This window comes from Dendrobates tinctorius, unplaced genomic scaffold (assembly GCF_039654945.1).
Source record: "Dendrobates tinctorius isolate UK_male_01 unplaced genomic scaffold, ASM3965494v1 ptg000334l, whole genome shotgun sequence".
Taxonomy (NCBI): Eukaryota; Metazoa; Chordata; class Amphibia; order Anura; family Dendrobatidae; genus Dendrobates; species Dendrobates tinctorius.
The window spans coordinates 1,489,850-1,517,133 of record NW_027362000.1 but is presented as its reverse complement, the minus strand read 5'-3'; the positions used below and the strand labels follow the sequence as shown (position 1 = coordinate 1,517,133).

Genomic DNA, 27,284 nt, shown 5'->3' with positions numbered 1-27,284 from the left:
ACATTCCCAGATCTAACATGCTGAACGTGCTGTAAAACTGATGGAGGAACTACATGCGAAATCGAAACAAATTGAATTTTTGAATCTAAAATTCATAGGAAAAAATAATTTTTAAACACTTCTTTTGTACATATTGTACTTATAATTAACTGTTTTATACCGTATTTGTTAAAAAACGAATAATAAAAGTTGCTTAGTTATTACTATTATCGTTTCAATAATGCAAAATTGCATTTCCTTTTTTGGGGGGAAAAAACAATTTTTGCCTTATTTCATTTGAATGAAAGGGGGAACTTTTTTTAAAAAACAAAAAAAGCAATACTTATTCTTAAATAACCCATAAAAGTTCCTCCATTGCACATGGTTTCATAAAATTTTTTTTTTTTGTCATTACACTAACCTACACATTGTTGCCCATCCTCCATTATTCCCCCTGAATAGTGACCTACACATTGTGCCCATCCTCCATTATTCCCCCTGAAGTGACCTACACATTGTGCCCATCCTCCATTATTCACCCTGAATAGAGACCTTCACATTGTGCCCATCCTCCATTATTCCCCCTGAATAGAGACCTACACCACATAGTGCCGATCCTCCATTATTCCCCCTGAATAGTGACCTACACATTGTGCCCATCCTCCATTATTTCCCCTGTATAGAGACTTATATATTGCCCCGTTCCTGTTATTCCCAATGGCGTAATAAAAGGGAGCCCTGCTTGGTAACACAATCCGAATGGATTGTGACACCACAACGGTTAACACACAACAGTTGTCAAATCTTTATACATTTTCTAGAAGAATAACAGAGGGACAGAACAATACAGAGTTCTGAGTAAAGATGCTCGAGCTTTATTATTTCATGGGGAATGGAAGTTCGAAGCCGTATACGTGAGGATCACTTACCTTTCCCCGGTACGATCTGGGTCGGCATTAAGTTGTCAGGCTCGTGCAGTTGCCCTTTGCAACATTTCAGCCATGCAAAATCCGCTTCATCATTGCCTTTATTAAAAAATGGGAAAAAAAATCCCTTAATTCAACAGCAGCAGCAACTATAAACGGTACAAAACGGTAAAGGAAGAGTAAAAGGATAAAACGAGTGACAACGCAGAATTTTACAGCACAGCACTCACCACTGCTCAGGCTCTTCTTCTTCATCCGGTGACAGTCCACGCACACCCCAAAGCCGCACTTGGGACAAACCCAATGGAGGTTGAAGATGGTTGTGTCACAGACATCGCACATCTCCCGCACGCCGCGCACAGCACGTTTCCAGGCCACTTGCTCTGCAGAGGACAGATAGGTTAAGTGGACGAGACCTATACAGAAATTCTGCATCGTTTTCGTCTTTTTTTCTTACTTTGAGGATCTACAGAAGCCATAACCTCTTTTTCGGACATCACAAGCTTGCAGAAGTGGTCTCCGATGTTCGCTAGGATGTACTTGGCCGTGTCGAGGTCCAAATCTACAACGTTGGTTATCAAGGGAAGCCACAGGTTTATTGCTTCGGCGTCGTATTTACTGGGGGTCAGGAAACCTCCTTCACGCAGTAATCCATGCTTATTGAAGTGCAACCTGGGGACGAGAAAAGTGTGTCATGTGTGAACAGACGTCAGCTGTAAAAGACTGGCAGAATGTCCCACCTGTAGACGCCACTAGAGGGAGTGTAGGAGCTGACTACATACTGAAGGCAAAACGCTCCCTCTAGGGGTGGCTGCAGGTAGGCAGAATTTTAGGGTGTGCACACGCTGCGGATTCTGCTGCGGAACCGCAGCAGTTTTTACTGCGGTGTACAGTACCTTTATAGCCTATGGAAAACGAAAACCGCAGTGCAGACGGTGCAGATTTTTCCACACGTTTTTTCTGCGGTTTTGAAACCGCAGAAAGAATTGACATGTCAATTCTTTCTGCGGATTCCACTGCGGTTTGCCATCTCCTCCATTGAGGAGATGAAAAACCGCAGGGCAGAACCGCAGAGAAATCCGCAGGTCTTTTGACCTGCAGATTTTACAAAATCGGCGCGGCCAAATTCGCACCGTGTGCACATACCCTTAGGCTTTCAATTTAAAGGGATTTTCCAACAAAAAGTTGCAAGATACAGAAAGAAATACAATGGATCCTCCATCCCCCATGCCAATGCTTTGGTGGTCCTCGCACTTAGCTGCTGCCAGTCAGTAGCCTCATCATCCACGTGCTTTGCTACTGGCTTCATGTGTCCCACTCCTGAGTGGTGAGGCCAGAGGCACAGCATGTGAACGCTGTTGGCCACCGACTGGATGACTTTTCATAAGTTGGACGACCACTTTAAGTTTCCACATTCAACAAGACAATGATCTAATTTTCTTGCAACTCTCAGAAAACAACAATGGCACCGAATCAAAACAAGGTGTCGCGACACTCACCTCCGGAAGTGAAAGAAGCGGCAGAAGACCGCAGCATCCCGCTGTTCCTTGCTCCGTCCGAACCGGTCCAGGCGGCATTCTCGGCATTTGTGTAGGTGTGGGGCGATGTCGTTGCAGGAGCCATCCTGGACAAAGCAGTTGCCGCTTGATTGGAGCCGTTTCAGCTTCTGAGGGTCCAGCAATATAGATCTGGGGTAAGTGACTAGAAAGATAAACTCAAATTAGAAACCCAATAGCACAGACACCGAGCACTGCGGTCACTCCTCTTCTGCCTACTACTCACCGCCGTCACTTTTAATGGGACTCTTGTGGGGAGAGACCTCCATTTTTAGTGCTTTCTGACCAGGAATGATGTTCTGCGGTTTAGCCTTGAATTCACTTTTCACAAGCGGCGGATGAATGATGGTTTTGTTCTCAGTCGCTGGGGCCGCACTGAATACACCTGGCGGTTGGTGCACTAGGTTTTTACAAGCCTCGGAGCTTCCCAACCGCGGGGAGTCCTTCACAGTCAAGGTGTTTTTGTCAGGAAAGCGTTCCACGGAAAACTCAAAGCCCTTGGGGAACACGGTTGAGGGTTTTGTAAAGGCCGCAAAGAGGTTTTGTGCTTTTTGCCCGTTATCACTGTTCGCCTGGCTGGACCAAGATGAAAAGCCTGCCCCCGAGGAAAAAGCACCGGCGGTGGACTTATCAGTCAGGCCAAATCCGAGCCCCTTGCCCTGCGCCATTGCAGCGCTGAGGAATAAGTTCTCCTCTTCCTCCTTCCCGTCACCATTCAGAATGGAGGACGTCTCGCTTGGCAAGTTTTGAGAACATTTCCTGAACGGAGAAGGAGGTATCATTTCAGATTATTATGAGTATTTTTAGGATATAAAAGATTCAGATCTGATTCTGTTTCAAACTATTTTATAGGATTGCGATTTTCCCATAATAAGAGGACTCCAAATGCTTTTATATACCCAACAAAAGAAAAAAGAGCAAATGATTCTGTAAATCTCACGTTAACAGAGCGCATCACTGCTGCAGCCAAGCCGCTAAGCTCGGTGATTGCCTGCAGCGCTGAAGACATGAAGTCACTGCTCCAGCCGAAACACAGGAGTCCAGAGCAAGGCAAAGGAGCCAAGTATAAAAGCTTTTGGAGATCACTTTTAACAAAGTGGAAACATAAAACCTTAAATATAAAATCTTTGCACCAAAATTATTATTTTCTTTTTATTTCAGACTTTTGAATAGTTTTACCCTGGAGGTGTTGGTGTTGAAGCCCCAAAGCTTGGTGGAGAGTTTGCCTGGGGTGGAGTCGCCCGGGAGGATTGGTTTGGGCTGGAAGGCGTAGTGGCGGTACATCCCAGCAAGGCTTCTCCAAATCCAACCGGCACTGACTGCTTGGGTGCCGGATTTGATGCAGTCTATTAATAATAATAATAATAATTAAAAAAAAAAAAAAAAAAAAAAAGAGAACATTAGACGCTGAGAAGGCGCTCGATAATCTCCTGGTACGCCATATATTACTCTCTTAAAAAGCTTGGGGTAGGGGACCCTTTCATAGCCAAAATCATGGCCCTGTATTGCAATCCATCAGCTAGGCTGACGATAAATAGAACAATATCATCACCTTTCATAATAACCAATGGAACAAGGCAGGGATGTCTCCTGTCCCTCCTCTTATACATCCTAGTGATGGAGCACCTGCTCTCAATCTGTGATAACCCCGATATCAAGGTGGGAGACACAGAGTACAAACGCTCCACATTTGCTTTTGATGTCCTGCTATATATATTACTCAACCACATACAGCTCTGGCAAAAACTGAAGAGACCACTGCAAAATGTTCAGTTTGTCTGATTTTTCTCTTTATAGGTATATTTTGAGTAAAATGTAAGTTGCTCTTTTATTCTATAAACTACTGACGTCTTCGAATTTCCAAGCAATAAATTTTGTATTTAATTTCCAGAAAATGAGAAATGGTCAAAATAGCAAAAAAATGCCGGCTTGCAGACCTCAAATAATGCTAAGAAAACAAGTTCATAATCCTTTAGAAACAACAATACTAATGTTTTATCTCAGGAAGAGTTCAGAAATCAATATTTTGTGGAATAACCATGATTGTTAGTCACAGCTTTCATGCGTCTTGGCTGCTTTCCACCAGTCTCTCACTGCTTTTGGGTGACCTTATGCCACTCCTGGTACAAAAATTTAAGCAGTTCTCTTTGTTTGATGGCTTGTGACTATCCATCTTCCTCTTGATTACATTCCAGAGGTTTTCAATGGGGTTCAGGTCTGGAGATTGGGCTGGCCATGACAGGGATTTGATGTGGTGGACCTTCATCCACACATTGATTGACCTAGCTGATGGCATGGTGCATTGTCCTGCTGGAAAAACCAGTCTTCAGAGTTGGGGAACATTGCCTGAGCAGAAGGAATCAACTGTTTTTCCAGGATAACCTTGTATGCGGCTTGATTCATACGTCCTTCACAAAGATTAGCCTGCCCAATTCCAGCCTTGCTGAAGCATCCCCAGATCATCACCGGTGGGTGCAAGACACTGTGGCTTCTACGCCTCTCCAGGTCTCCATCTAACCATTAGACTCAGACAAGGTTACCTTACTGCAGTCCTCTATGGTCCAATCTTTATGGTCTTTGGCAAACTTCAGCCTGGCTCTTCTTTGCTTCTCATTGATGAAAGGCTTTTTTCCAGCTTTACATGACTTGAGCCCTGCCTCTAGGAGCCTGTTACGAACTGTTCTTGCCATGCACTTCACCCCAGCCGCCATTTGCCATTCCTTTTGTAGGTCACTTGATGTCATCCTGCGGTTGCTGAGTGACATTCGAATAAGATGACGGTCATCCCAGTCAGTGGAGTCATTTTTGCTCTCTGCCGGTCTGTAGCTTTGCTGTCCCCAATGTCTGCTGCTTGACCTTGTTGTAATGGACTGCCATCTTAGAAAGTTTAAGGATAGAGGCAACATGACACTCACTGTATCCCTCTGCTAGTAAAGCCAGAATTTATCCCTTCTTTTCCTCATTCAAGACTTTTCTTTTCAACTCCTTTGGCATGGTAAAAAGTTACTTTTTCATTCCTATTACTTTTTGGATACTACTAGCACTTGTTTTACCATCCAGCTTGTCCTATTGCAAGAGGCTTGTGAACACCACAGCAGGGTTTTTTTTTTATACTTTCCTTCATTAAATAAGATTTGGTTCAAGTGATCACCTAATCAGAAGCACATTAAGTAGAATGAGGTGTACTCTGGTTGGAGTTCCACTGACACTGGAATGGAATGGCTGTCAGACATGGAGAGAAGCTGATTTTTATAAAACTGTGCAGTGGTCTCTTAATTTTTTGCCAGAGCTGTACTGTATATCCATCCCTGCTGTTATAGCTGAAATAGATCACTTTGGCACATGGTCAAGTTTTAAAGTCAACGCAGCTAAGTCAGGGGCACTCAGTGATACCCTCCCCAAATCCACACAAGATTCCATCCAGTCCAATTTTCCCCTTTACCTGGCCCTCACAGGGCATTAAATACATAGGAATTCGTATTCATAAAAACCTCTCCCGTCTATTTGATCTTAACTCTGGGCCTCTTAATTCTTGGACGGTGAAAGATTTTTCCTGGTTCGGCAGAATAAATATTCTAAAAATGAACGTTTTACCTAAACTCTTATACCTCTTTCAAACCGTTCCATGGCAATTCCCTACAATTTTTTGGAAAAGGCTGCGTACTATCTTTTGCAGATCTATTTGGGCAAGTGGGCGTCCCACGTATTCGTGGAGAAGTTCTGATCAGACACAAACAAGGGGGGGCCTTAGCCTTCCGGATTGTATTAAGTATTTACATGGCAGCAGTACACACTAGAGTCCTGGACTTCTTCCATCATTTGGAGGGGAAACTATGGGTCAGACTAGCTCATTCCATTTGTCCTAAAGCTCTTACCCACTCTCCCATGGTGTGCTCATTTAACTGTTCCCTCTCCTGGCCTCATGTCATATACAACCTACATTACTGTTCTGGCTTTGAGATCCCATAAAAAAAGCTTATCCTTAATCGACCCCCAGGGCCCTTTGCTCCCGATTTCAGATAATCCGAATTTCCCACCAGACCTATCTGCAAATAGATTTCTCGGTTTAAACAAATCCAATCAGATATTCTTTTTCTTGTGTCGTCTCCAATACTTTGCTGCTCCCCCTCAACGACTCACTACAGGGAAGAGCTGCTTCCCCGAAGGTTAATTCTGACTACTGAACTCGGGAAGTCCTTCGCTGATTTACATTTGGATAAGTGTTTCTTCTTAATACATAAAATCTCAACAGGGTCCAAAGCTCAGGAAACCTCCTTCAAAATTATCTCTAGATGGTACCCAGTGGTCTCAGACAGATGTTGGCGATGTGGAGAGAGGACAATGTCACACATATGGTTGGGGGTGCCTTATAATAAATACATTTTGGGCAAAGGTGGTTCCCTTGATTGAGAAAATAAAAGGTCTGACCATCCCCAATACGCCAGAAAGCCCTCCTCCTATCAATGTCACCAATAGGTAAACGCTTGTATAAAAGGTCGCCAATAGCCTACCTAAGAAGGTCATTCCAAGGCACTGGAAAAGCACTACTCCGCCCACTGTGGAGGACTGGTTTGCGGAGATTTCTCTCCTTAATGAGATGGGGCATCTGACTGCCCTCTCACCGGCTAATGTTCATAGATACTGTGTGTCTTGGAGAGACTGGAAGGCTTTCCAAAACTCTTGACTACTACCATCTAAGACCCCGACTATCATTATCCGGGATGTTCATAAATCGCACTCTATTGATTGTTGTGTGGTCTGCCACAGTCCGCTCCCTCTCTCGCTTTATCTTTCATATGGAAAAACACACGCTTGATTGGGATATTAATGGAAAATCCTCCCTATACCCCCAATGTACTGTAGTTATGCATAGATTTATAGTTGTATTTTACCCCCTGTACTATTTGTATTGTATTTTCTTGTACTTTCTAAATACAAAAATAAAAACTTGAATTTGAAAAAAATATATAATATCGGCTTAATTACTGAACAGCACAATACTCTCAAGACAATTCAACAATAAAAAAAATCTTCATGGCGGATTCCACTGAACATCTAAGAAAGAAGAAAATAAAGCTCACAAGCAATTCCTCCCTCTCTTCCTTAAGTGATCATATAATTAAAAGTCAAGCAAAACGGTGTTCTTAGAAACCAACAAATGATCCAAGGACCCATGCCAAGTAAACTAATACTTTGTACACCGTATCGGAGTCCCAATATCAACATAGACAAAGCAATGAGCCAACAAAAGAAACTAAACCATATACATAAGATCATCACTTTATTAACTACACAATTCAGAGAAAGATTGTCTGTTTTAGGAAAAAAAAAAAAAGCTGACCATCCTGGAAGGCAGTCCAGTCCTAGACAATAGCTTAGAAGGTATTGATCGGACCTCTTCCATCCCTATAGTGTATGCCGGTGACATGCACTCACCGATTGCTCTGCTTTTTCACTTTTCGGTGACGCTTTCGTGAGATTCTTAAGAGGTTTCCCTGAGGACTTTGGGTTGTCCACCACTACCAGCGTCTTCCCGTCATCTCTGGAGTAGGTAAGGAAGCTCGGCTTCTTCGTGTCCTTAGCCGGTGCCTAAAATGAGGGCACGATAGACATGACAATCTGTGGACACACGTGCAAACACGAGTGGTTTCTATGAGGTCACCTACCTTCTCCACTTTATTCTGTTTCGCCTCCCTTTTCAGCATCCCACCTTCACTCCGCCTTTTTGTAGGTTTCACCTTTACTGGAGCTAAAATAGGCGAGTCGTCAGCAAGTATACCTGATACACGACACCGGCGTGACATCTTACATTAGTTGAGGAGATCTTTACCTTTCTCAATGAAGTTATGGAACAGCTCCACGTGAATAAGGGCTGGATCAATAATCTTTAGATTGGGAACCTAATGGAGGACACAGGTAATAAATGCAACGCAACGATACTGGCGATTCGCAATTTTTCCGAAGCCACAGTAAGGCACGGCTGGATTCTCACCTCTTCACACTTTATCTGCAGCGTCCGGGTGGTTGTGTTCGTATTCACTACCGTCGCGTTGAACCACTGATACCCATCTTTCATGCTATACACTTTTATAGACGAGCCAACTACATTTTTGGCACCTTTATAAAAGAAAAAAAATAAAATGGGTGATATATACGGATGCTACACGGTCTACCGTTTCTATTCTATGGCTATATACAAGCGGTATGGGCTGAAGCCAAGCAAGTGAAATAAAAAGGCTGCCATTGTAATGCAAGGATGAAATGTATTGGCAGACCCATGTAAGCCGTGGGTTACCCAAGAAGCCCCAATAATGTAGCAGAAAACCATGTGAACTCACCCTGCAGTATGCGATTTTCATCTACGCTCTTCGTTATCAGCTCCTGGAAGGCCTTGTTAAACGTGCGATTTCCGTGCATAAATTGTTTCAAGCTCTCCCGATCCTGTAATAAGAAGACGACAGTCAGCTCATGGCGGGACTTGAGGACCTCCACTCCTCTGTAGTACATCAGCACTGGGGTCTGTGTGAGCGTTACATGGCCGACACCAGTCTGTAAAAGTGGCAGCCGTGTCTGCCATCATAGTCCTCCTGTGCAGCCAGAGGTCGGGCTTCATCGGACGACGACAATTACACTATATAGTACATAGAACAAGCAAGCAAAATGACTGCAGGTACTAGTCCCCTTAAAAATTAAAAAAAAAAAAAAAAACTATTAGCTGCGCCCGTAAAAGCCTGATCAAAATGTACTAATAAAGAAAAAAAGGGAGGGGGGGGGGGGGGGGGGAAAAAAAAAAAAAAAAAAAAAAAAATGAAAACAAGATAGGAGAAAAAAGAAAAAAAAAAATCTCCAGAATTTTTCAATCTGTGTACATACACACATGAGGCATAGTAATAGGCATCCTGAGAGTACATTCACATGATGCTGTGAACATCATAATTTGACCGCACTGTGTGAATGTACCCTAAAGAAAAAAAAAAACAACAAGTTCAGGGCTAATTAAGAGTAAAAAGTTTAGCTTTATTTTCTCAGTTTGAGAAAAATCTTATTTCTCTACATTGTCGTAGAAAACTCTACTTGTCTGCCATCGTGCAGCTGGGCAGATGCCGGTTCAGGCGAGTCTAGTAGATGACGTGTTTTTACCAGTTAGTTTATACGATTCCTCATCTCATTAATAAAGGGCACTAGAAATGCAGGCGGCCAATTACCCGTAACGCCTCCACGGCATCCTCGCTCAAGAAAACTTTATGTTTATCTCCAAGAAACTGTATGCAGGTCATGGGCTGCATGGACACCTTGCTCATCAACACTTTATATTGCTGTAGATAAGGACAGAAAGAAACAAAAAAAAAAAAAAAACACATTAGTAGAAACATCTGTCTAATCATTAATCAGACTTGTAACATTTGGACCATAAACATCAAGACATCACAGTGAAATTAACATTTGGTTTCCCTTTTTATGGATATGTACATCTTCACCGTGGAAAACAGGAGGACTGGGCTGTAGCACAACCTTCATTCCTACACCCTCATATGCAGTTTGGAGCACGATCCAAATTTCAGAATTTCTCGAGGATGTGTCCCTCCCAGAAATACTTGTGAGATCTGAGGCGAGCGATTCCAGGATGCTGCAGTCTTCACTGGCTCGTGCGCCAGCACAGCCTCTATCCTGAAATGACTTTCCTTTCTCAGGAGGAATACAACGATGGGGAGCATTGTGCGATTTCCCCCCTCACTCTGCTCCTGACTTAATATGCCGCTTGTATGATCCCTGATCCCCCCCTCCTCACTCGACATACTGCGCTGTGTGCCGTCTTTACAGCCTGTGCAATCTGCCTTCCCTGAAAACATGGATGCTTTCCACTATCCGTACTGATAAGCTGTGCCTTTCCTCCTACCCCCACCCTGCCGTTATCTCTAAAAATGAAATAAAGAAGAGCAGACACAAGCTGCGGACTGTAAGATCTATGTCAGGAGCAGCAGCAGGTAACGACATGACGGTAGCAAAACGGTGACACGTTTCTCATAAAGACTATTTCCAAAGTTGATAAACTTTAGATTTATGATGCAAATAAAAAAAAAAAAAAAAAATCATCATCTCACAGCCTATATAATACACACGACGTCTGCAGCCGATGCCACTGACTGCATACAGTACAATTGTCAGCGACGTCTGAGACCACTGCAATCAGAAGATGATCATCAGGGGTGCGGAGCTGGAGCAACCAGAAGTAGAAAGCTGCATATAGTTCTTGTATTATTTTACATGTCTGTCTGCAGGTTTCGATTATCTTGGCCAAGGCCTCTGAGCCGGAGCTGCAGGAATCAGCCGAATCTGCGTCCTTTTCACTCTGCCAGGACCAGATTCTGTGATCTGACAGCAGCTGGGGATTTACGGGCCAGTTTTCTGCCTTTCCCTTCCTGCTGTGAGCAGTCTGAACATTCAGGACGTTTCCACAAGACTGGACCGAGTGTTTTATCACAGCGCGTAGATGATTGCTCAAACTCCTTCACCGCGACCCTCCATAATTCTCCGTTTTCTGCATTGGTCTAAGGAGATATGCAACTACAACTTCACCAGGTGGTGACAGCTTGAGGATAAAACAGCTGGGACTCCCACCGATGCCAAAAATGGGCTGTAAACAGAGAGGCGGCCACATGTGCCCACCCTCGTTCTATTCATACAGGTCAGTACACAGCAATACTCACCATGGCCGGGCACAGTACAGACATAGACGGGTTACTCGGACATTTGCGGTTTGCGATGGCCAAGATGTGCTCCACCAGAAATAACTGGCTCTGGGAGCCGTACACGTCGATCCACGTCCTCTTCTCCCATGGCTCATCCTCAAACTCCACGCAAACCTGCAGACACGAGAAGTATGAGAGTGGTTGGCACCACACGACATACGATGTACGCGAGTCATTAGATAACAGGCAACGCTGGGTGGACACCACGGGCGGTTTTCATCCATCCCACATACAGAATGGACCCCAGCCAGAAAATAACACCCTCGTCTTCAAGGCTGTTAATCGCAGGCATCTAGACTATAATCTGTGCCAGTCACATGCAGGTATAGCCCACAACGGGAGGGCAGACAGCAAGAGGAGCCCAGCAGACGGAGGAATCCCCCCCCCCCCCCCCCCCCGAAGGAGCCCGGCAGACGGAGGAAATCCCCCCCCCCCGAAGGAGCCCGGCAGACGGAGGAAATCCCCCCCCCCGAAGGAGCCCGGCAGACGGAGGAAATCCCCCCCCCCCCCCCGAAGGAGCCCGGCAGACGGAGGAAATCCCCCCCCCCCCCCCCGAAGGAGCCCGGCAGACGGAGGAAATCCCCCCCCCCCCGAAGGAGCCCGGCAGACGGAGGAAATCCCCCCCCCCCGGAGGAGCCCGGCAGACGGAGGAAATCCCCCCCCCCCCCCCAGGAGGAGCCCGGCAGACGGAGGAAATCCCCCCCCCCCCCCAGGAGGAGCCCGGCAGACGGAGGAAATCCCCCCCCCCCCAGGAGGAGCCCGGCAGACGGAGGAAATCCCCCCCCCCCAGGAGGAGCCCGGCAGACGGAGGAATCCCCCCCCAAAGGAGGAGCACGGCGGACGGAGGAATCCCCCCCCCCCCAGGAGGAGCCCGGCAGACGGAGGAATCCCCCCCCCCAGGAGGAGCCCGGCAGACGGAGGAATCCCCCCCCCCCAGGAGGAGCCCGGCAGACGGAGGAATCCCCCCCCCCAGGAGGAGCCCGGCAGACGGAGGAATCCCCCCCCCCAGGAGGAGCCCGGCAGACGGAGGAATCCCCCCCCCCCCAGGAGGAGCCCGGCAGACGGAGGAATCCCCCCCCCCCCCCAGGAGGAGCCCGGCAGACGGAGGAATCCCCCCTGCTTTGCGCAAACTGACATTCTAAAAACTGCTTGTCTGTTATGTGCTTTTTCTCCCTTATGAGACTTTTAGACTACACCGATGTGAATGAAGGTGATAAGAGGCAGATGTTGGGGGCTATAATAAGTATGGAGTATGTTAATCTGGCCACAAATATTAGAGGTTGGATGAAGTCGTTCTTTTCAGCAGGAAAAAAAATAACATTGACTGTAATATATATGGGATTCTATCCACACTTATCCCGGGGGGAAGAGATAGATCAGACAAGTTGGGATTTCAACATGGCCAACGCAGCCGCCAGGTGACTTGCAGCAACTAAGTAGCTTGAAAACAAGCATGCTTGGCCGAATAGAAGGTGCACGTATCTGAGTAAAGTGGAGGGGACCGCTGTTGAACCCTATCCATGTCTATCCAAACGGTGGTTCTCTAGGAAAATAGTCCTAAGCACGTGCATACTAGACTGGGCCGAGCATACATTAGAGGGTCAGAAAAAACCGCTGATGGCCAGCAAAGCTTTAGGTCATCTGCTGTCTTATCTATAGGTGGGAAATGTTGACCACTATGATAAGGGACCCCTGATACGGAACTGCCAATTAATCATCTCCCCCACTATACACACACTGCATAAATGTAAAAAAGTGTTGCTTGGTTCCAGATGTAGAAAAGCTCAGAAATACCAGACTTGCAGATCTGTGGAGTCAGATGGAAGGCGAGGTGGTTACAAAAGGAGTAGTCAGAAGTGTGTGCTCTGTATTACCACCGGAGGGCGGGCACCACCACCGCCCTCCTCTAATACCAGGGGAGGGACGTGCCACCACGTGGCTAATGATCCGATGTTTACATGCACAGGGAGGAGGCGCCCAGAAGGACTATGAATGGGGTGACGTCCTCCCCTATCTCCTGTACCAGACGGAAAATTCATCAACACTCCACCAACCACACGTCTCATCACGATGTGGCGATTTAACTCATCACATGCCCAGGGGGGAACATTTCTCCTAAAATACATAGTTATTAAGGTTGAAGACTTTAAGTCCATCTAGTTCAACCCATATCCTATCCTGCCCTAAAATGGTCTTCTATACTGTAATGGGGACTCGCTAGGTGATATTCTTCTACAATAAGATCGCTTGCACGAGCGATTCCACCAAGAACGAGACAGGCAAAATTTCCAAAATGACCTTGTGCCAAAATCCATCAAAGGGGATCATTTTTACCTACTTTTAACCAAATACAGCCAGAGATTTCCCACCACACACGAAGAGGTGGTAGAAAGGGTGAACCAGTCTGACCTCTTCCATCAAGCACAGATGGATCCTGGACTGAATATTTGTGGGAGCATGGTCAGGTCATCATCATGTGGCTCTGAACTATCAGACCAGACCTTGAATAACCATCATAGAGACAATTTAGGGAAAAGAGGAACCACATGAAATGTCAGTGCTGGAGGCTGTCAGCTACAGCACAGTGTGGACCCCTGCACAGGATACGAGGCCCTCCGACCACAAGTTACATAATCCAGTCACCAACTTTACTACAGGTTTATCTTGAGAGGAAACAGAAACCAAGCGTGTGACTTATCTACGATCTGCTGCACACGCTATTACTTCCTGTGATCAGCCGCAGGAGAGGAGCTTGACAGTCTCGAGAGTGGAGAAACCGGCAGCAATATTTATATGTACTAAGCACGAGCGTCATCAGATCTAAACTCCCCGTACCCTGTAAACCATGGCCGGCCTAGCCAGCCGTCTAAACAGTCACAAATCTCTTAGTAATGAAACAAATAAGGGCCAGACACCGACTTATTCCCCTTTCCCTATTGGGACTATCCGCCTGCTCAGCCAAGTGTTCATCAATCGTTAATTGGGGTGTTACATTTATGGCATATGGACAAGGAGCCACATCTGCCCCTAAAATATGGCTTGGTCGTAAGTCATTGGAGGAGCGCTGGATAGGCATAGACGGCTCTACGGGAAGATGTCTGGCTGACGGTGGGTGCCGGGGCCCCAGTAGGGTGAACAACATCCTACAGACTGGTGATATGCCATAAATGCCCTAGAATGCATCTTCTTTTCAGCTCCTCTAATTCTCCAAGACTGATAAAAGTAAAAGCAGATTCTGTTCATTGTCAGCGCTTTTGTTACCCAATTATCCCATATGGAAATAGCCCATCCTGAATGAAGCTCTCGGCTCCGCACATAAGCCTATTGAAGATCCCAGCTGCCAGAATAATCCTCCTCGTCCGTCCATATCACTAGCACAGTACAAAGCCTCGCATGGCCTCCTTTTATAGTATGTCATTTGCAATGCAAGCAGCAAACATTCCCGTCTCCTCCCGGCCCATTCCCACAATCTGGCTGACAACTGGGACCATCCCCTGCAACTAGGTCCAGGGCAAAGACTGAAGAAACCAGTAGGCGTCCTCAACGCTACAGGATACATGGTTTAAAAACAAAAAACAACCACACCAACTAAACCCCAATCAATGATCAAAATTCCAATTTACAAGACATCCATGAAGATGGTGGAAATTAGTAACAAGACAGAATTAACAAGACAGAATCAAGACGGGCATCCAATGGCATAGTTCACATGGCTTCTCCCATAAGCCAATGAACATTGAGCTGAAAATGAAACTAAGGCTTTGACTGGCTGGGACGTCTTGTGGGAGGAGTTACGGGGTATAAACATAAACAGAGAGTATGCAAATGTGACACCAAATGTAAGACGTCCTCCTTAGGGTTAAGCTTCCACTAAAAAGCTAACAAAGCTTAAAGATTTGTGATAACTAATAAACTAAATAAATGATATAACGGGAAAAAAAAAAAAAAAAGACAAATCAGCAGGTGACAACAACATGGCACATAAGATCACAAGCAACATTGCTCTCTGATAATATCACGTTTGCACTTTCCAAAATGCGTTGATCAAAGAAAACCACGAAACCCGTCCCTCCAGCCCACGCTGTCACATCCAGTCATGTCAGAATGAGCCGAGGCTCTCCCCTCATATAACATGAGTCACTACTACACGCTGGCCGGGCGCTCCCCTCCTGCTGAGCCCAAGTTTACACTCTCCATAAGCATTCCCCCTCCTCCCGGGGAAGGCAGACGGCACGTACACAGAGGAACTTCCAAATGCATTCCAGCTGGGGGTGGGGAGCGCAGCGGCCGCCCAGCAGCACACTAGCAAAGGATGTTCATGGGTAAGACAATGGTTTACTAACTGCCTGTGAATCCAGCCATGTGCCTGAGACATAGGCGCGTCTAAAAACAGAAAACGCAACATCAAAAAAGCCAGGGGATCCCAGTAGTCACAATACATGAGTAATAGAATTCTGTCTGCCCAGCAACAAAATGGGTGCACTATGGTGCCAACACTTACAGTAGGCAGAGGTGGTCGGAGAACGCCCACATTGCCGATCATTACCCTTAAATTGTGGATGCAGCCATTAAATGGGCTGAACCTAAACAGGAAGAAACCAACACAAACAAGAGACGTCAGCGCAACACGAGGGATTAATCACTGCCTGATACATAGATGCCACGGCCATGTAAAGTATGGCCGCAGCTGTGCTGGAGCCAAGAGCCGTCATCTACCCAATGCACACATGGAACTCGTTTCTGGCCGCCGCTTACGACTGATCCTGTAACTGACTAGCAATGGCACCGAATAACCCTATGGTGCGTCCAAGAGCCGGGCACATAGCAAAGACTGGGCGCTGCATGGAGATGCTTCGCCCGCCAATTCCCCCCCCCCCCCCCCCCCAATAAATCATGTCTGCTCCAAAAATAAATAAAAAAAAAAAAAAAACCTCCTCCCCCTGAGCCCACACTGGCACGGTGTTCCAAACTTACAGCGCTACTCTGGTGCTGCAGAGTCGACAGCACGTACAGACAGCATGGCCAGCAAAACAGGAAGTGACTGACAGCTGGGGAGGAGGCAACAGCACGGAGACGGGAAGCAGCCACCAGATGAGCATCGATCACCTGCAAGCGTTCCCAAAGCTGGGGAAGACCCCCCCCTCAACACCGCACTAAACGGCTCCATCCGATTTTGTCGTAAACGGACACTGTACTGCCAATCATTTGGATTTGGAGGACGTTACCTCTCCTTTTCATAAGTTTGCCGTTTCCTTGCACTTATCAGTATGACAAGACCACCAAGGTCAACAGCAGCCGTAAATCCTTGCGCTATATGTCAAATATCCTCAAAATCACCCCCACTACCGAGAGACGTGACCCTATAATACCACAGCAGTGCTTCATCTTCATCAACGAATTATGGAAATGATATTGGAAGAACCTTCCATTATATCCTGCATAAAGTCCTATAGGGCAAGGACAGATTCGTGTACATGCCCCACACCAGACACACAGGGGTATACGGAGACCCCCGGGGCGTTCATATACAATCGCTCCCCTATAACACTTGTACAGGAGATTCAGCTTCTGGTTGGCTGCGGGTTTCTACCTCTGCACCAGGGCAGCATCAGTCTCCTGGCCACGAGTATACATCTATATTCAGTCACATTACATCCTAGACCATCGAGTCCAATACTAGCTATGGGAGGTCGGGGTGACGGCGGCTTCCATAACGTATAGGTAGAAGCAGTCTGCGGCCGTCCACTGATAACGAGAAGCCAGATCTACCGTACAAAACAATATGCTCTATATTTGTACAATTTAACAGGATCATCTAGCACTCCTCGCTACTACTGGAGGTGCTGCCCACGTGCCCTCCATCAGACACCAGTCCTTACGGGAGGTGCTGCCCACGTGCCCTCCATCAGACACCAGTCCTTACGGGAGGTGCTGCCCACGTGCCCTCCATCAGACACCAGTCCTTACGGGAGGTGCTGCCCACGTGCCCTCCATCAGACACCAGTCCTTACGGGAGGTACTGCCCAGTGACCTCCATCAAACACCAGTCCGTACAGGAGGTGCTACCCACGTGACCTCCATCAGACACCAATTCTTACAGAAGGTGCTGCCCAGTGACTTCCATCAGACACCAGTCCTTACAGGAGGTGCTACCCACGTGCCCTACATCAGACACCAGCCCTTACGGGAGGTGCTGCCCACGTGCCCTCCATCAGACACCAGTCCTTACAGGAGGTGCTGCCCACGTGCCCTCCATCAGACACCAGTCCTTACAGGAGGTGCTGCCCACGTGCCCTCCATTAGACACCAGTCCTTACAGGAGGTGCTGCCCACGTGCCCTCCATCAGACACCAGTCCTTACAGGAGGTGCTGCCCACGTGCCCTCCATCAGACACCAGTCCTTACAGGAGGTGCTGCCCACATGCCCTCCATCAGACACCAGTCCTTACGGGAGGTGCTGCCCACGTGCCCTCCATCAGACACCAGTCCTTACAGGAGGTGCTGCCCAGTGACCTCCATCAAACACCAGTCCGTACAGGAGGTGCTACCCACGTGACCTCCATCAGACACCAATTCTTACAGAAGGTGCTGCCCAGTGACTTCCATCAGACACCAGTCCTTACAGGAGGTGCTACCCACGTGCCCTCCATCAGACACCAGCCCTTACGGGAGGTGCTGCCCACGTGCCCTCCATCAGACACCAGTCCTTACAGGAGGTGCTGCCCACGTGCCCTCCATCAGACACCAGTCCTTACAGGAGGTGCTGCCCACGTGCCCTCCATCAGACACCAGTCCTTACAGGAGGTGCTACCCAGTGACTTCCATCAGACACCAGTCCTTACAGGAGGTGCAACCTACATGACTTCCATCAGACACCAGTTCTTGTGCTTTGACCCGCAGGTCTTATTAATCAGTATGTGATGTGTGATACTCGGTCATCCATTGTTGACGCCTCTCACCTCCCAGTATAACCCATCTCAGAGTTGCTTTATGACATTGGCCCTTTCTGTAGAGTAGGACGGCAATGGGCTGCTACCTCTAATAAGACACGCGGGGAGCTGCCGGTATGACAACACAAGCCATGCTTGGAGCAGATCTTAAGACTGAGATGAGAACACCGCTATGGCATAGGCTCAGCCTGCCGGAGTATGTGTAAGGAATAAGCTCTTACTATAGACCGATGCATGTTATGGTGAAGCCCACCCACACAAAGAAAGCTGACAAGTCACCCGGACCCTCACAGCCCTGTGGACACAGATGGCTTCAAGAAGCAATACTTTGGTCAGTTTCAGTAGTAAGGGTCATGCGCGTTACGGACGCAGGTCCCAACTAGAGATGAGCGGATCGTCTGGTGAGACGCCAGGCTAGTGGTCAGGAGCTCTGCGAGTTTCCACACACTACAGGATCCCAGGATCTCGGCTTACACTGATGACGTCAAGTTGGGCTAGCGAATCAAATGCCGAAACGGGAAGCTGCTGTCCACAGCCAAAAAGCACTGACCTGGACCATAGGCTGAAGCTGCACAAAGTGATCCGCTCATTCCTGGTCCCAGCCATTGGTCTAATGACCCCCAACTGAAAGCTTTATACATCCCCAAGTAAGCAGCCAGTCTCAGTTAGTCTTCGGGGGAAGACTAGAGCCCTCAAAGCAGGAAATTAGCCTCACCTTGAACACTACAATATGAAGACATGTCCCAAGACCGGACACAAAGTACAGAAGTCAGGGCAGAGCGGGGTGCTCAGGATCCGCGGCCCCATCTCAGACTGCACCGGACGATTCATGACAAAAGATATTCACAGGTGTAGACAACAAGACAGTCAATGGCAACAACAGAACCATGTGTGAGGACTACGGGATCGGCAGCTGGTGTCACACCTCCAACACTCTTGGTCATAGTACGGTGTAGTCAAGTCTCATAGGGCAACGAGAGTCCAGACGAGGACACTGAGCCGGTCCCGATATGACAGATGTGTGACGCGGCCTCAGACCCTGCCGCACTCACAACTGAAAAACCGGCCACCGGCCAACCTCAAACATAATGCAGCAGCAAAGACGACTACGGCGTAATAATAAGACGCGCACCGTCCGCCAGCGTCACCCGCGGACGCCACCTACCTTCAGCTCGGCGCAGTTGATGTCTTTGTGAGACACGGCCCGGATGATGCCGCTCCTCCACGGCCAGTCCTCGATCTGAGCTACGTCCAGTTGCTGGTTACTCCCCAAAACGCAGGTGAACCTCTGCCCCACCAGCACGTGGACCGTCCCCTGGTGCATTAGCACCAGCATGGTTACACCTAAAGGGGTAAAAGAGTACAAATTTAAAAAAAAAAAAAAAAAAAGGTTTGTGGAGCAAGTGTGCGGACAACACGCCATACAAGCTTTATTGACAAAATAAGGGAACGAAAAGGACAATTTTAACCCTAAATAGACCACAAAAGGCGCCGCACTCTCCCTAAACTTACAAAAGTCACGACGCAAAATACGCGTTAGCAATGGAAAGAATTGGCGCAAGCAGCGGGCTACGCATATGTGCAGAGGCAGACTATCCCCGCCATGCTAGAATGACCACCCTCATTATAATATATGCTAATGACCCCCCATATATGCTAATTAGCCTGGGGTGAAAGGAGGATAAACCCCGCATACTATCAAGCAAGCACGGCCATTACTGCCGCCCGGGGAACCGCCTGGTACTCACCGTTACTAGGGCCCCTGTCATGCACCGGTGATCGCTCAGTGACCGATAGCAGAGGCAGCAGCGCCGTGCAACAGTCAGCGCCCGATCTATTGTTGCTTGCCCCCTGCTCTTCGCTCCGGCCAGGACACTACTATGCAGGAGAGGAGGACAAACACTGCACGCGACCCTGCAAACCACGCCCCTCCAGCACCTATTGGAGGAAGAGGAGATAGGGGCGGGCTGAGATGCAGTGTACTAGCGAACCATTGGTGTAGTGAGTCTGTCGATCAAACCTGAGTTGCCAAGCGCCCGTAGCTCCTCCCCTTCCACTTTCAACTTAGAGCAATCCCTCACAGCAAAGGGGATCACAGCGACTATTTTACGTATCCATCCGCCACCGTAGACACGAAAAAGTCCGCCATCCGCCCACAGACTAACAACGGGTTTATAGAGTAGGAGACAAACGGTTTAAAGGATTATCGGTTACCGAAGTAAGAAACACACGGGAAGATGTAGAAGAGCGGCTACTCGGCGACGGCAAAGTGGGGAAATAGTTCCGGTCGGCGGAAGAAGCGGGTTTGGCTTACTAAAGGCATGGACTACGTGCAGCTCTCTGCATCCGCAGCGGGGAGAAAGTGTCTAAAGGAGGGGGTGGGGCAGGAAGGCAGCTGGTGCCGGGGGGAGGGTTTTCGGAACGATCCCATTAGTCATGTCATAGCCAAAGCGAGGCTGCGCCTTGTTTTCTTGGCTGCCATCTTGGTTCGTTCGACGCGTTGGGCAAAAACAAATAGAGCAAGAAGTCAATAAGTAACGGCGGAGCTAGAGGCGCGATTTCTCGGTACGTCCCTGACCCCCCCGAGCGCTGCCTATTGGACTCGTCCAACCCCCGCACCGCCGCGAGGCTTTGTCTCCCCGAGTGGCGCGGCTTGGAGGGCGGGAGCTACACGTTGGCGGCCATTTTGTGCTCTCTCCACTAGTTGAGTTGACTCGTAATGGCGGGCGGTTTGGGCATAGCCCACCCACCGCTCATTGTGCGATGGTTCTGACTGGAAAAAGGCGGGCTTTCTGCTCGGTTTTCCCACTAAATAGTCATTATTAATGACGGGAAATGGAAATTAAAGACAGGAGTTTGCTAAATGAGTCACTGGCTACAATGCAGAAAGCACAAGTCAGTTTACCGATGGTGGACAAAATGTATCTATTGAATAAAGATCATTTATGGTCAAGTTGGGGTCAGATTTACAGTTACGATATGGAAATGTGGAAGTAATTAGTCACTTTTTTTTAATTGGCTCAGAAGAGGTGAAAATAATTTATAACAAAAATTGCCCCATCAAAGGGTAAAATTATATTTTATAGAAAAATTACCTCAGGAGAGGGGAAATTACGCTAAGAAAATACCCTAGAAAAGGGGAAAATTTATACTTTAGCCTAGAAGAGGGGAAAATAATTGACAAAAAAAATTACCCCATAAAGGGGTAAAATTACATTTTATAGAAAAATTACCTCAGAACAGGGGAACATTACAATGTACAAAAAAAAAATACCATAGAAAAGGGGAAAATTACACTTTATAACAAAAATTAGCCATGAAGAGGGGAAAATAATGTACAAAAAAATCCCATAAAAAGGTAAAATTACACATTATAGAAAAATTACCTCAGAAGAGGGGAAAATTACAATTTACAAAAAAAATACCATAGAAAAGGGGAAAATTACACTTTATAGCAAAAATTAGCCCAGAAGAGGGGAAAATAACAATGTACAACAAAAATTACCCATAAAAGAGTAAAATTACACTTTATAGAAAAATTACCTCAGAAGAGGGGAAAACTACACTTTATTTAAAAAAAACCCTAGAAAAGGGGAAAATTACCCTTTAGCCTAGAAGAGGGGAAAATAATTTACAAAAACTAATTACCCCATAAAAGGGAAAATTACACTTTATAACAAAAATTAGCCATGAAGAGGGGAAAATAACAATGTACCAAAAAAATTACCCATAAAAGGGTAAAATTACACTTTATAGAAAAATTACCTCAGAAGAGGGGAAAATTACAATTTACAAAAAAAGTATCTCAGAAGAGGGGAAAAATACAATTTAAATAAAAAATTGCCTCAGGAGAGTTAAAAATGACCCCTTTATAAAAAAAAAATTACCTCAGAAGAGGAGTAAATTACAATTTACATAGAAATTACCTCAGAAGAGGTGAAAATTACAATTTACAAAAAAAAGACCTCTGAAGGTTATTTGTTAGATAACATTTGTTGTTCTAGATTGTATTTCTGTCAGAAAAGAATAAATAAAATTACAGAAATGGCGGATCCTTGATAAGAAAGACGCCAACATCTGCGACTTTATCGGGTTTTCGCCAAGTTTCTGTATTTTTTTCCTGAATTTTTTTTTACATAGGTGGCACCGATGGGATGACAAAAGTTCTAGAATTTCAAAATTGATATTATAAGTAATAAAAAATGTTATAATTGACTTATTTTATAATTTTATTAACTATGTACATTTTTATATTTAATACATGTTTACAGTATAGCTCAATAAAGTTTGGTTTGTCAGTACTAACGACCCTATAATTTTAATTAGTTTTTTAACTATAAATAATACAATTTTTATAATTTTTATTTTGCAGTTTTATTAAGTACGTAAATGTTTTCATTTTTTATATATTGTTTAATATATTTTTACAGTGTAGCTCAATAAAGTTGGATTCACAGGTAAGTACGACCCTATAATTTTACGTATTTTGTTTAATATTATAAATAGTACTATTTTTATAATTAACTTTTATTTCAGAACTTTATTAACTACATACATTTTTACTTTTTTATATTATTTAATCATATTGGTTTGAACGACCCTATCATTTTACATATTTTTTATTACATATTCTAAAGGTGTCCATGAACATTAGACCAAAGTTAATGAGAATTGATGTTGCCAACTTATTTCCTTGCCCCCTGTCATTCGCTTAATAGAAGTCGTCCGTCTTGGAAATTTTGCTTAAAACACCCAAATTTTTGTCTGTTTATAAAGACCATTACTTGGCTGAGTTTTGCTGCTTTCAACCATTGCAATGGGCAAAATGTGGGTCCCTGCATTGGCGGAATGATCGTTCACCTGTCGATCATTTATAATAAGGCTGATCAGTCATTAAAGATTTAAAGGGGTTCTCCACTACTTGTCACGTCCTTAGGATTGATCACTTATTAAAATCAGTAGGAGTTCGATACTTGGGACTCCACCCCACCAATCAACTCCAGCATTGGCCGGATGGAAACCGTATGCAGATCTGGAATGTCAACACACATACACTGTGCAATGACTGGAGCCAAGAAAATAATGGTTGAACATAGGGGTGTCAAATTAACCCCTTCAATCTGGTCTGAGCCCTTAATACCTATGCTAGGCTCTAGTCTCACGAACCAATCCGGGCATTATATATGGACGATGAATTTTCTCCATCCAGACCGAGCCTCATATCGATCTTGAGTAACGAAGTTAACTAATGAAGACATTTAGTCCAAGCTTTATGTCTCACATCTGACTGGAAAATTCTCCAAAATTGATTAAATTCACATTTTATTAGCTAATTCGTTAAAGTTAAGAATCTAATTTTTACTTATCGTTTATATATGCTTATAAAGCGAAAAGCCTTTATATATTTAAGCAAAAAATATGAGGAATCCCACAAATATACCAATTTGCTAATACTAAATATGTTATTTGACTTAAAGATTAAAATTTTATATAAATTTTTAACTTTTGAGTTTGTTAAAAACAGCTTAAAACTGAAATACCATCAGGTTCATATAAATAAAGTATATATATATATATATATATTTATATATATGTAATGTGAATATATATTTACACATTAAGAATAAGAACCAATTTAATTTAACAATTATAATAATTAGATATACATAATATAATAACATTGAGGTAAGGTTATATATTATTTTTTATTTTAAAATTTGAAACCAATTAAAAAATGTACAGATATTATTAAGTATAATTTAAAAAAAAAATAGAAAAAAAGCATCAATCGTTCTGCAAACAGTAGTACAAGACATGTAAGTTATCCACAAGCATTTCATGTAAAATCCACATCAAATGAGGTGAATCTTCCAGAGTTTCCATTTACTTACAATGTAGGTCAGGTTTGGCAAAGCCTTCCCTTCAGTTACAGTTGTGGCCAAAAGTATTGACACCCCTGCAATTCTGTCAGATAATACTCAGTTTCTTCCTGAAAATGATTGCAAACACAAATTCTTTGGTATTATTATCTTCATTTAATTTGTCTTAAATGAAAAAACACAAAAAGAATTGTCCTAAAGCCAAATTGGATATAATTCCACACCAAACATAAAAAAGAGGGTGGACAAAAGTATTGTCACTGTTCTAAAAATCATGTGATGCTTCTCTAATTTGTGTAATTAACAGCACCTGTAACTTACCTGTGGCACCTAACAGGTGTTGGCAATAACTAAATCACACTTGCAGCCAGTTGACATGGATTAAAGTTGACTCAACCTCTGTCCTGTGTCCTTGTGTGTACCACATTGAGCATGGAGAAAAGAAAGAAGACCAAAGAACTGTCTGAGGACTTGAGAAACCAAATTGTGAGGAAGCATGAGCAATCTCAAGGCTACAAGTCCATCTCCAAAGACCTGAATGTTCCTGTGTCTACCGTGCGCAGTGTCATCAAGAAGTTTAAAGACCATGGCACTGTGGCTAACCTCCCTAGATGTGGACGGAAAAGAAAAATTGACAAGAGATTTCAATGCAAGACTGTGCGGATGTTGGATAAAGAACCTCGACTAACATCCAAACAAGTTCAAGCTGCCCTGCAGTCCGAGGGTACAACAGTGTCAACCCGTACTATCCGTCGGCATCTGAATGAAAAGGGACTGTATGGTAGGAGACCCAGGAAGACCCCACTTCTTACCCCGAGACATAAAAAGCCAGGCTGGAGTTTGCCAAAACTTACCTGAAAAAGCCTAAAACTTTTTGGAAGAATGTTCTCTAGTCATATGAGACAAAAGTAGAGCTTTTTGGGCAAAGGCATCAACATAGAGTTTACAGGAGAAAAAAAGAGGCATTCAAAGAAAAGAACACAGTCCCTACTGTCAAACATGGCGGAGGTTCCCTGATGTTTTGGGGTTGCTTTGCTGCCTCTGGCACTGGACTGCTTGACCGTGTGCATGGCGTTATGAAGTCTGAAGACTACCAACAAATTTTGCAGCATAATGTAGGGCCCAGTGTGAGAAAGCTGTGTCTCCCTCAGAGGTCATGAGTCTTCCAGCAGGACAATGACCCAAAACACACTTCAAAAAGCACTAGAAAATGGTTTGAGAGAAAGCACTGGAGACTTCTAAGGTGGCCAGCAATGAGTCCAGACCTAAATCCCATAGAACACCTGTGGAGAGATCTAAAAATGGCAGTTTGGAGAAGGCACCCTTCAAATATCAGGGACCTGGAGCAGTTTGCCAAAGAAGAATGGTCTAAAATTCCAGCAGAGCATTGTAAGAAACTCATTGATGGTTACCGGAAGCGGTTGGTCGCAGTTATTTTGGCTAAAGGTTGTGCAACCAAGTATTAGGCTAAGGGTGCCAATACTTTTGTCTGGCCCATTTTTGGAGTTTTGTGTGAAATGATCAATGTTTTGCTTTTTGCTTCATTCTCTTTTGAGTTTTTTCATTTAAGACAAATTAAATGAAGATAATAATACCAAAGAATTTGTGTTTGCAATCATTTTCAGGAAGAAACTGAGTATTATCTGACAGAATTGCAGGGGTGTCAGTACTTTTGGCCACAACTGTATTATAAATAATTTCTTAATGTGGTAAAATATTATAATTTGCTTAAATTTTTTAAAATTTCACATTAGATAAATAAAAAAATAGAAACTTAAAGGGAACCTGTCAGCAGTTTTGGCCGCTATAAGATGTGGCCACCTCCTTTCTGGGCTTATCTACAGCATTCTATAATGCTCCGTTCCGCCCTGAAAGGTAAGAAAAATAAGTTTTAATATACTCACCGGGTGAGGGGGGCGGTCCGGTCTGATGGGTATGGCAGGTCCGGGTCCGGCGCCTCCCATCTTCTTGGGATGCCGTCCTCCTGCTTGCTTCATGGCTCCTGCGCAGGTGTACTTATCTGCCCTGTTGAGGGCAGAGCATATTCCGGTAGGGCACAGGCGCCTGGAAAGGTCAGAGAGGCTCAACGCTGTCGTCACTGTCCCCGCCTTTGGACAAATAGAACATGAAGTGGAAGTTCAAGATTAGCTGCAGCCTGGACTTCAGCTGATAGGGAGCCGATGTCACAACACTGAATGAGAGCCCCGGGAGAGTGAGTGCTGACACCACGGAAACGGTGCTGGCATGAGAGGGGAATATAGGCTTTATTATTTTATGGTCACCTAACATTTTGATGAAGAACCCCTTCCCGACCTTGGACATATCCATACGTCCAAGTTGCTAGGTACTTACCTTGAACGCATGGATACGTCTTGGCAGTTTTGCGTGTACAGAGACTGTTCATGATCAAACACCGCCGGGTGTCAGCTGATTCTGGCACATGGTGCAGGAGCAATGCCCACACCGCTCTCTGTACTTAGCCCCCTTAAATACTGCGATCACTAGTGTTCACAGCATATAGCAGGCATGCAGAGAGAGGGAACCCCCGCAACATCATCGCAGGGGCCCGATCGTTGCCATGGTAACCCCGTGTCGTCATAATGACAGCTGGGTCATCTGGTAGATCATACACAGTGCATGATCTAACTCAATTGTTTCAGCAGGGTTGACAAGTTATAAGGTATGGCAATGCTACTGCATTGCTACATCTTATAACTGCTATCAAACTGCAGAAAGTGAAATTCCCATAGAGGGACTTAATAAAAAAAAGTTTGTTAGAAATTGTCAAAATTAAAAATCACAAAATAATAATAAATAAAATATATATTGTACCCATAAATAAAAATAATAGAAAACAAAATTACACATATTTGTTATCGCCATGTCTGGAATGACCCGGGCTATAAAACTGTCCTACTAGTTAACCCCTTCAGTTAAGAACGTAAAAAAAGGCAAGAAATGAAACTTTTTCATCGTCACGCCAAACAAAAAGTGGAATAAAACGCAATCAAAAAGACTACACTGTGTTCCAAATTATTATGCAAAAAATATTTCCTCATATTTTTTCTAAATTACCTATATGAATTGCAGTCATTGTTATTTTCCAGTCATCTAATATTCTAGTATAATTGCAATGTTTTTGAACAAACTGCCCATGAAAACAGAATATTTTTAAAAATAATAAACACTCAAAATGCATGTTCCAAATTATTATGCACAGCAGAGTTTTCAACCTTTTTATTTT

The 27,284-nt window shown here is 45.0% G+C and overlaps 1 protein-coding gene and 1 long non-coding RNA gene across 6 annotated transcripts in view; one reads left to right on the top strand and one right to left on the bottom strand.

Moving 5' to 3' along the window:
* The window catches only part of KDM3A (lysine demethylase 3A), a 32,727-nt gene extending 12,219 nt beyond the window's left edge, over nucleotides 1-20,508 (bottom strand). Inside the window, exons 1-16 of one of the 5 annotated variants that reach the window (XM_073562078.1) lie at nucleotides 20,376-20,491; nucleotides 19,910-20,099; nucleotides 19,327-19,505; nucleotides 11,170-11,325; nucleotides 9,667-9,777; nucleotides 8,800-8,902; nucleotides 8,454-8,578; nucleotides 8,292-8,361; nucleotides 8,128-8,210; nucleotides 7,898-8,050; nucleotides 3,641-3,807; nucleotides 2,688-3,220; nucleotides 2,405-2,606; nucleotides 1,363-1,577; nucleotides 1,136-1,288; nucleotides 909-1,004 (exon numbers count right to left, since the gene is read on the bottom strand). In XM_073562078.1, coding sequence (XP_073418179.1) covers nucleotides 909-1,004; nucleotides 1,136-1,288; nucleotides 1,363-1,577; nucleotides 2,405-2,606; nucleotides 2,688-3,220; nucleotides 3,641-3,807; nucleotides 7,898-8,050; nucleotides 8,128-8,210; nucleotides 8,292-8,361; nucleotides 8,454-8,578; nucleotides 8,800-8,902; nucleotides 9,667-9,777; nucleotides 11,170-11,325; nucleotides 19,327-19,497 — 2,338 coding nt within the window. In that variant the 5' untranslated portion in view covers nucleotides 19,498-19,505; nucleotides 19,910-20,099; nucleotides 20,376-20,491. Of the gene's footprint in view, nucleotides 1-908; nucleotides 1,005-1,135; nucleotides 1,289-1,362; nucleotides 1,578-2,404; nucleotides 2,607-2,687; nucleotides 3,221-3,640; nucleotides 3,808-7,897; nucleotides 8,051-8,127; nucleotides 8,211-8,291; nucleotides 8,362-8,453; nucleotides 8,579-8,799; nucleotides 8,903-9,666; nucleotides 9,778-11,169; nucleotides 11,326-19,326; nucleotides 19,506-19,909; nucleotides 20,100-20,181; nucleotides 20,316-20,375 lie in introns of those variants that run through there. The other 4 variants (XM_073562079.1, XM_073562080.1, XM_073562082.1 and 1 more) reach the window with 4 other exon arrangements.
* Nucleotides 20,509-20,574: 66 nt separating this feature from the next.
* The window catches only part of LOC141074830 (uncharacterized), a 32,387-nt gene continuing 25,677 nt past the window's right edge, over nucleotides 20,575-27,284 (top strand). Inside the window, exons 1-2 of the long non-coding RNA XR_012227216.1 lie at nucleotides 20,575-20,726; nucleotides 22,592-22,618. This is a non-coding gene — a long non-coding RNA (uncharacterized lncRNA). The remainder of the gene's footprint in view (nucleotides 20,727-22,591; nucleotides 22,619-27,284) is intronic.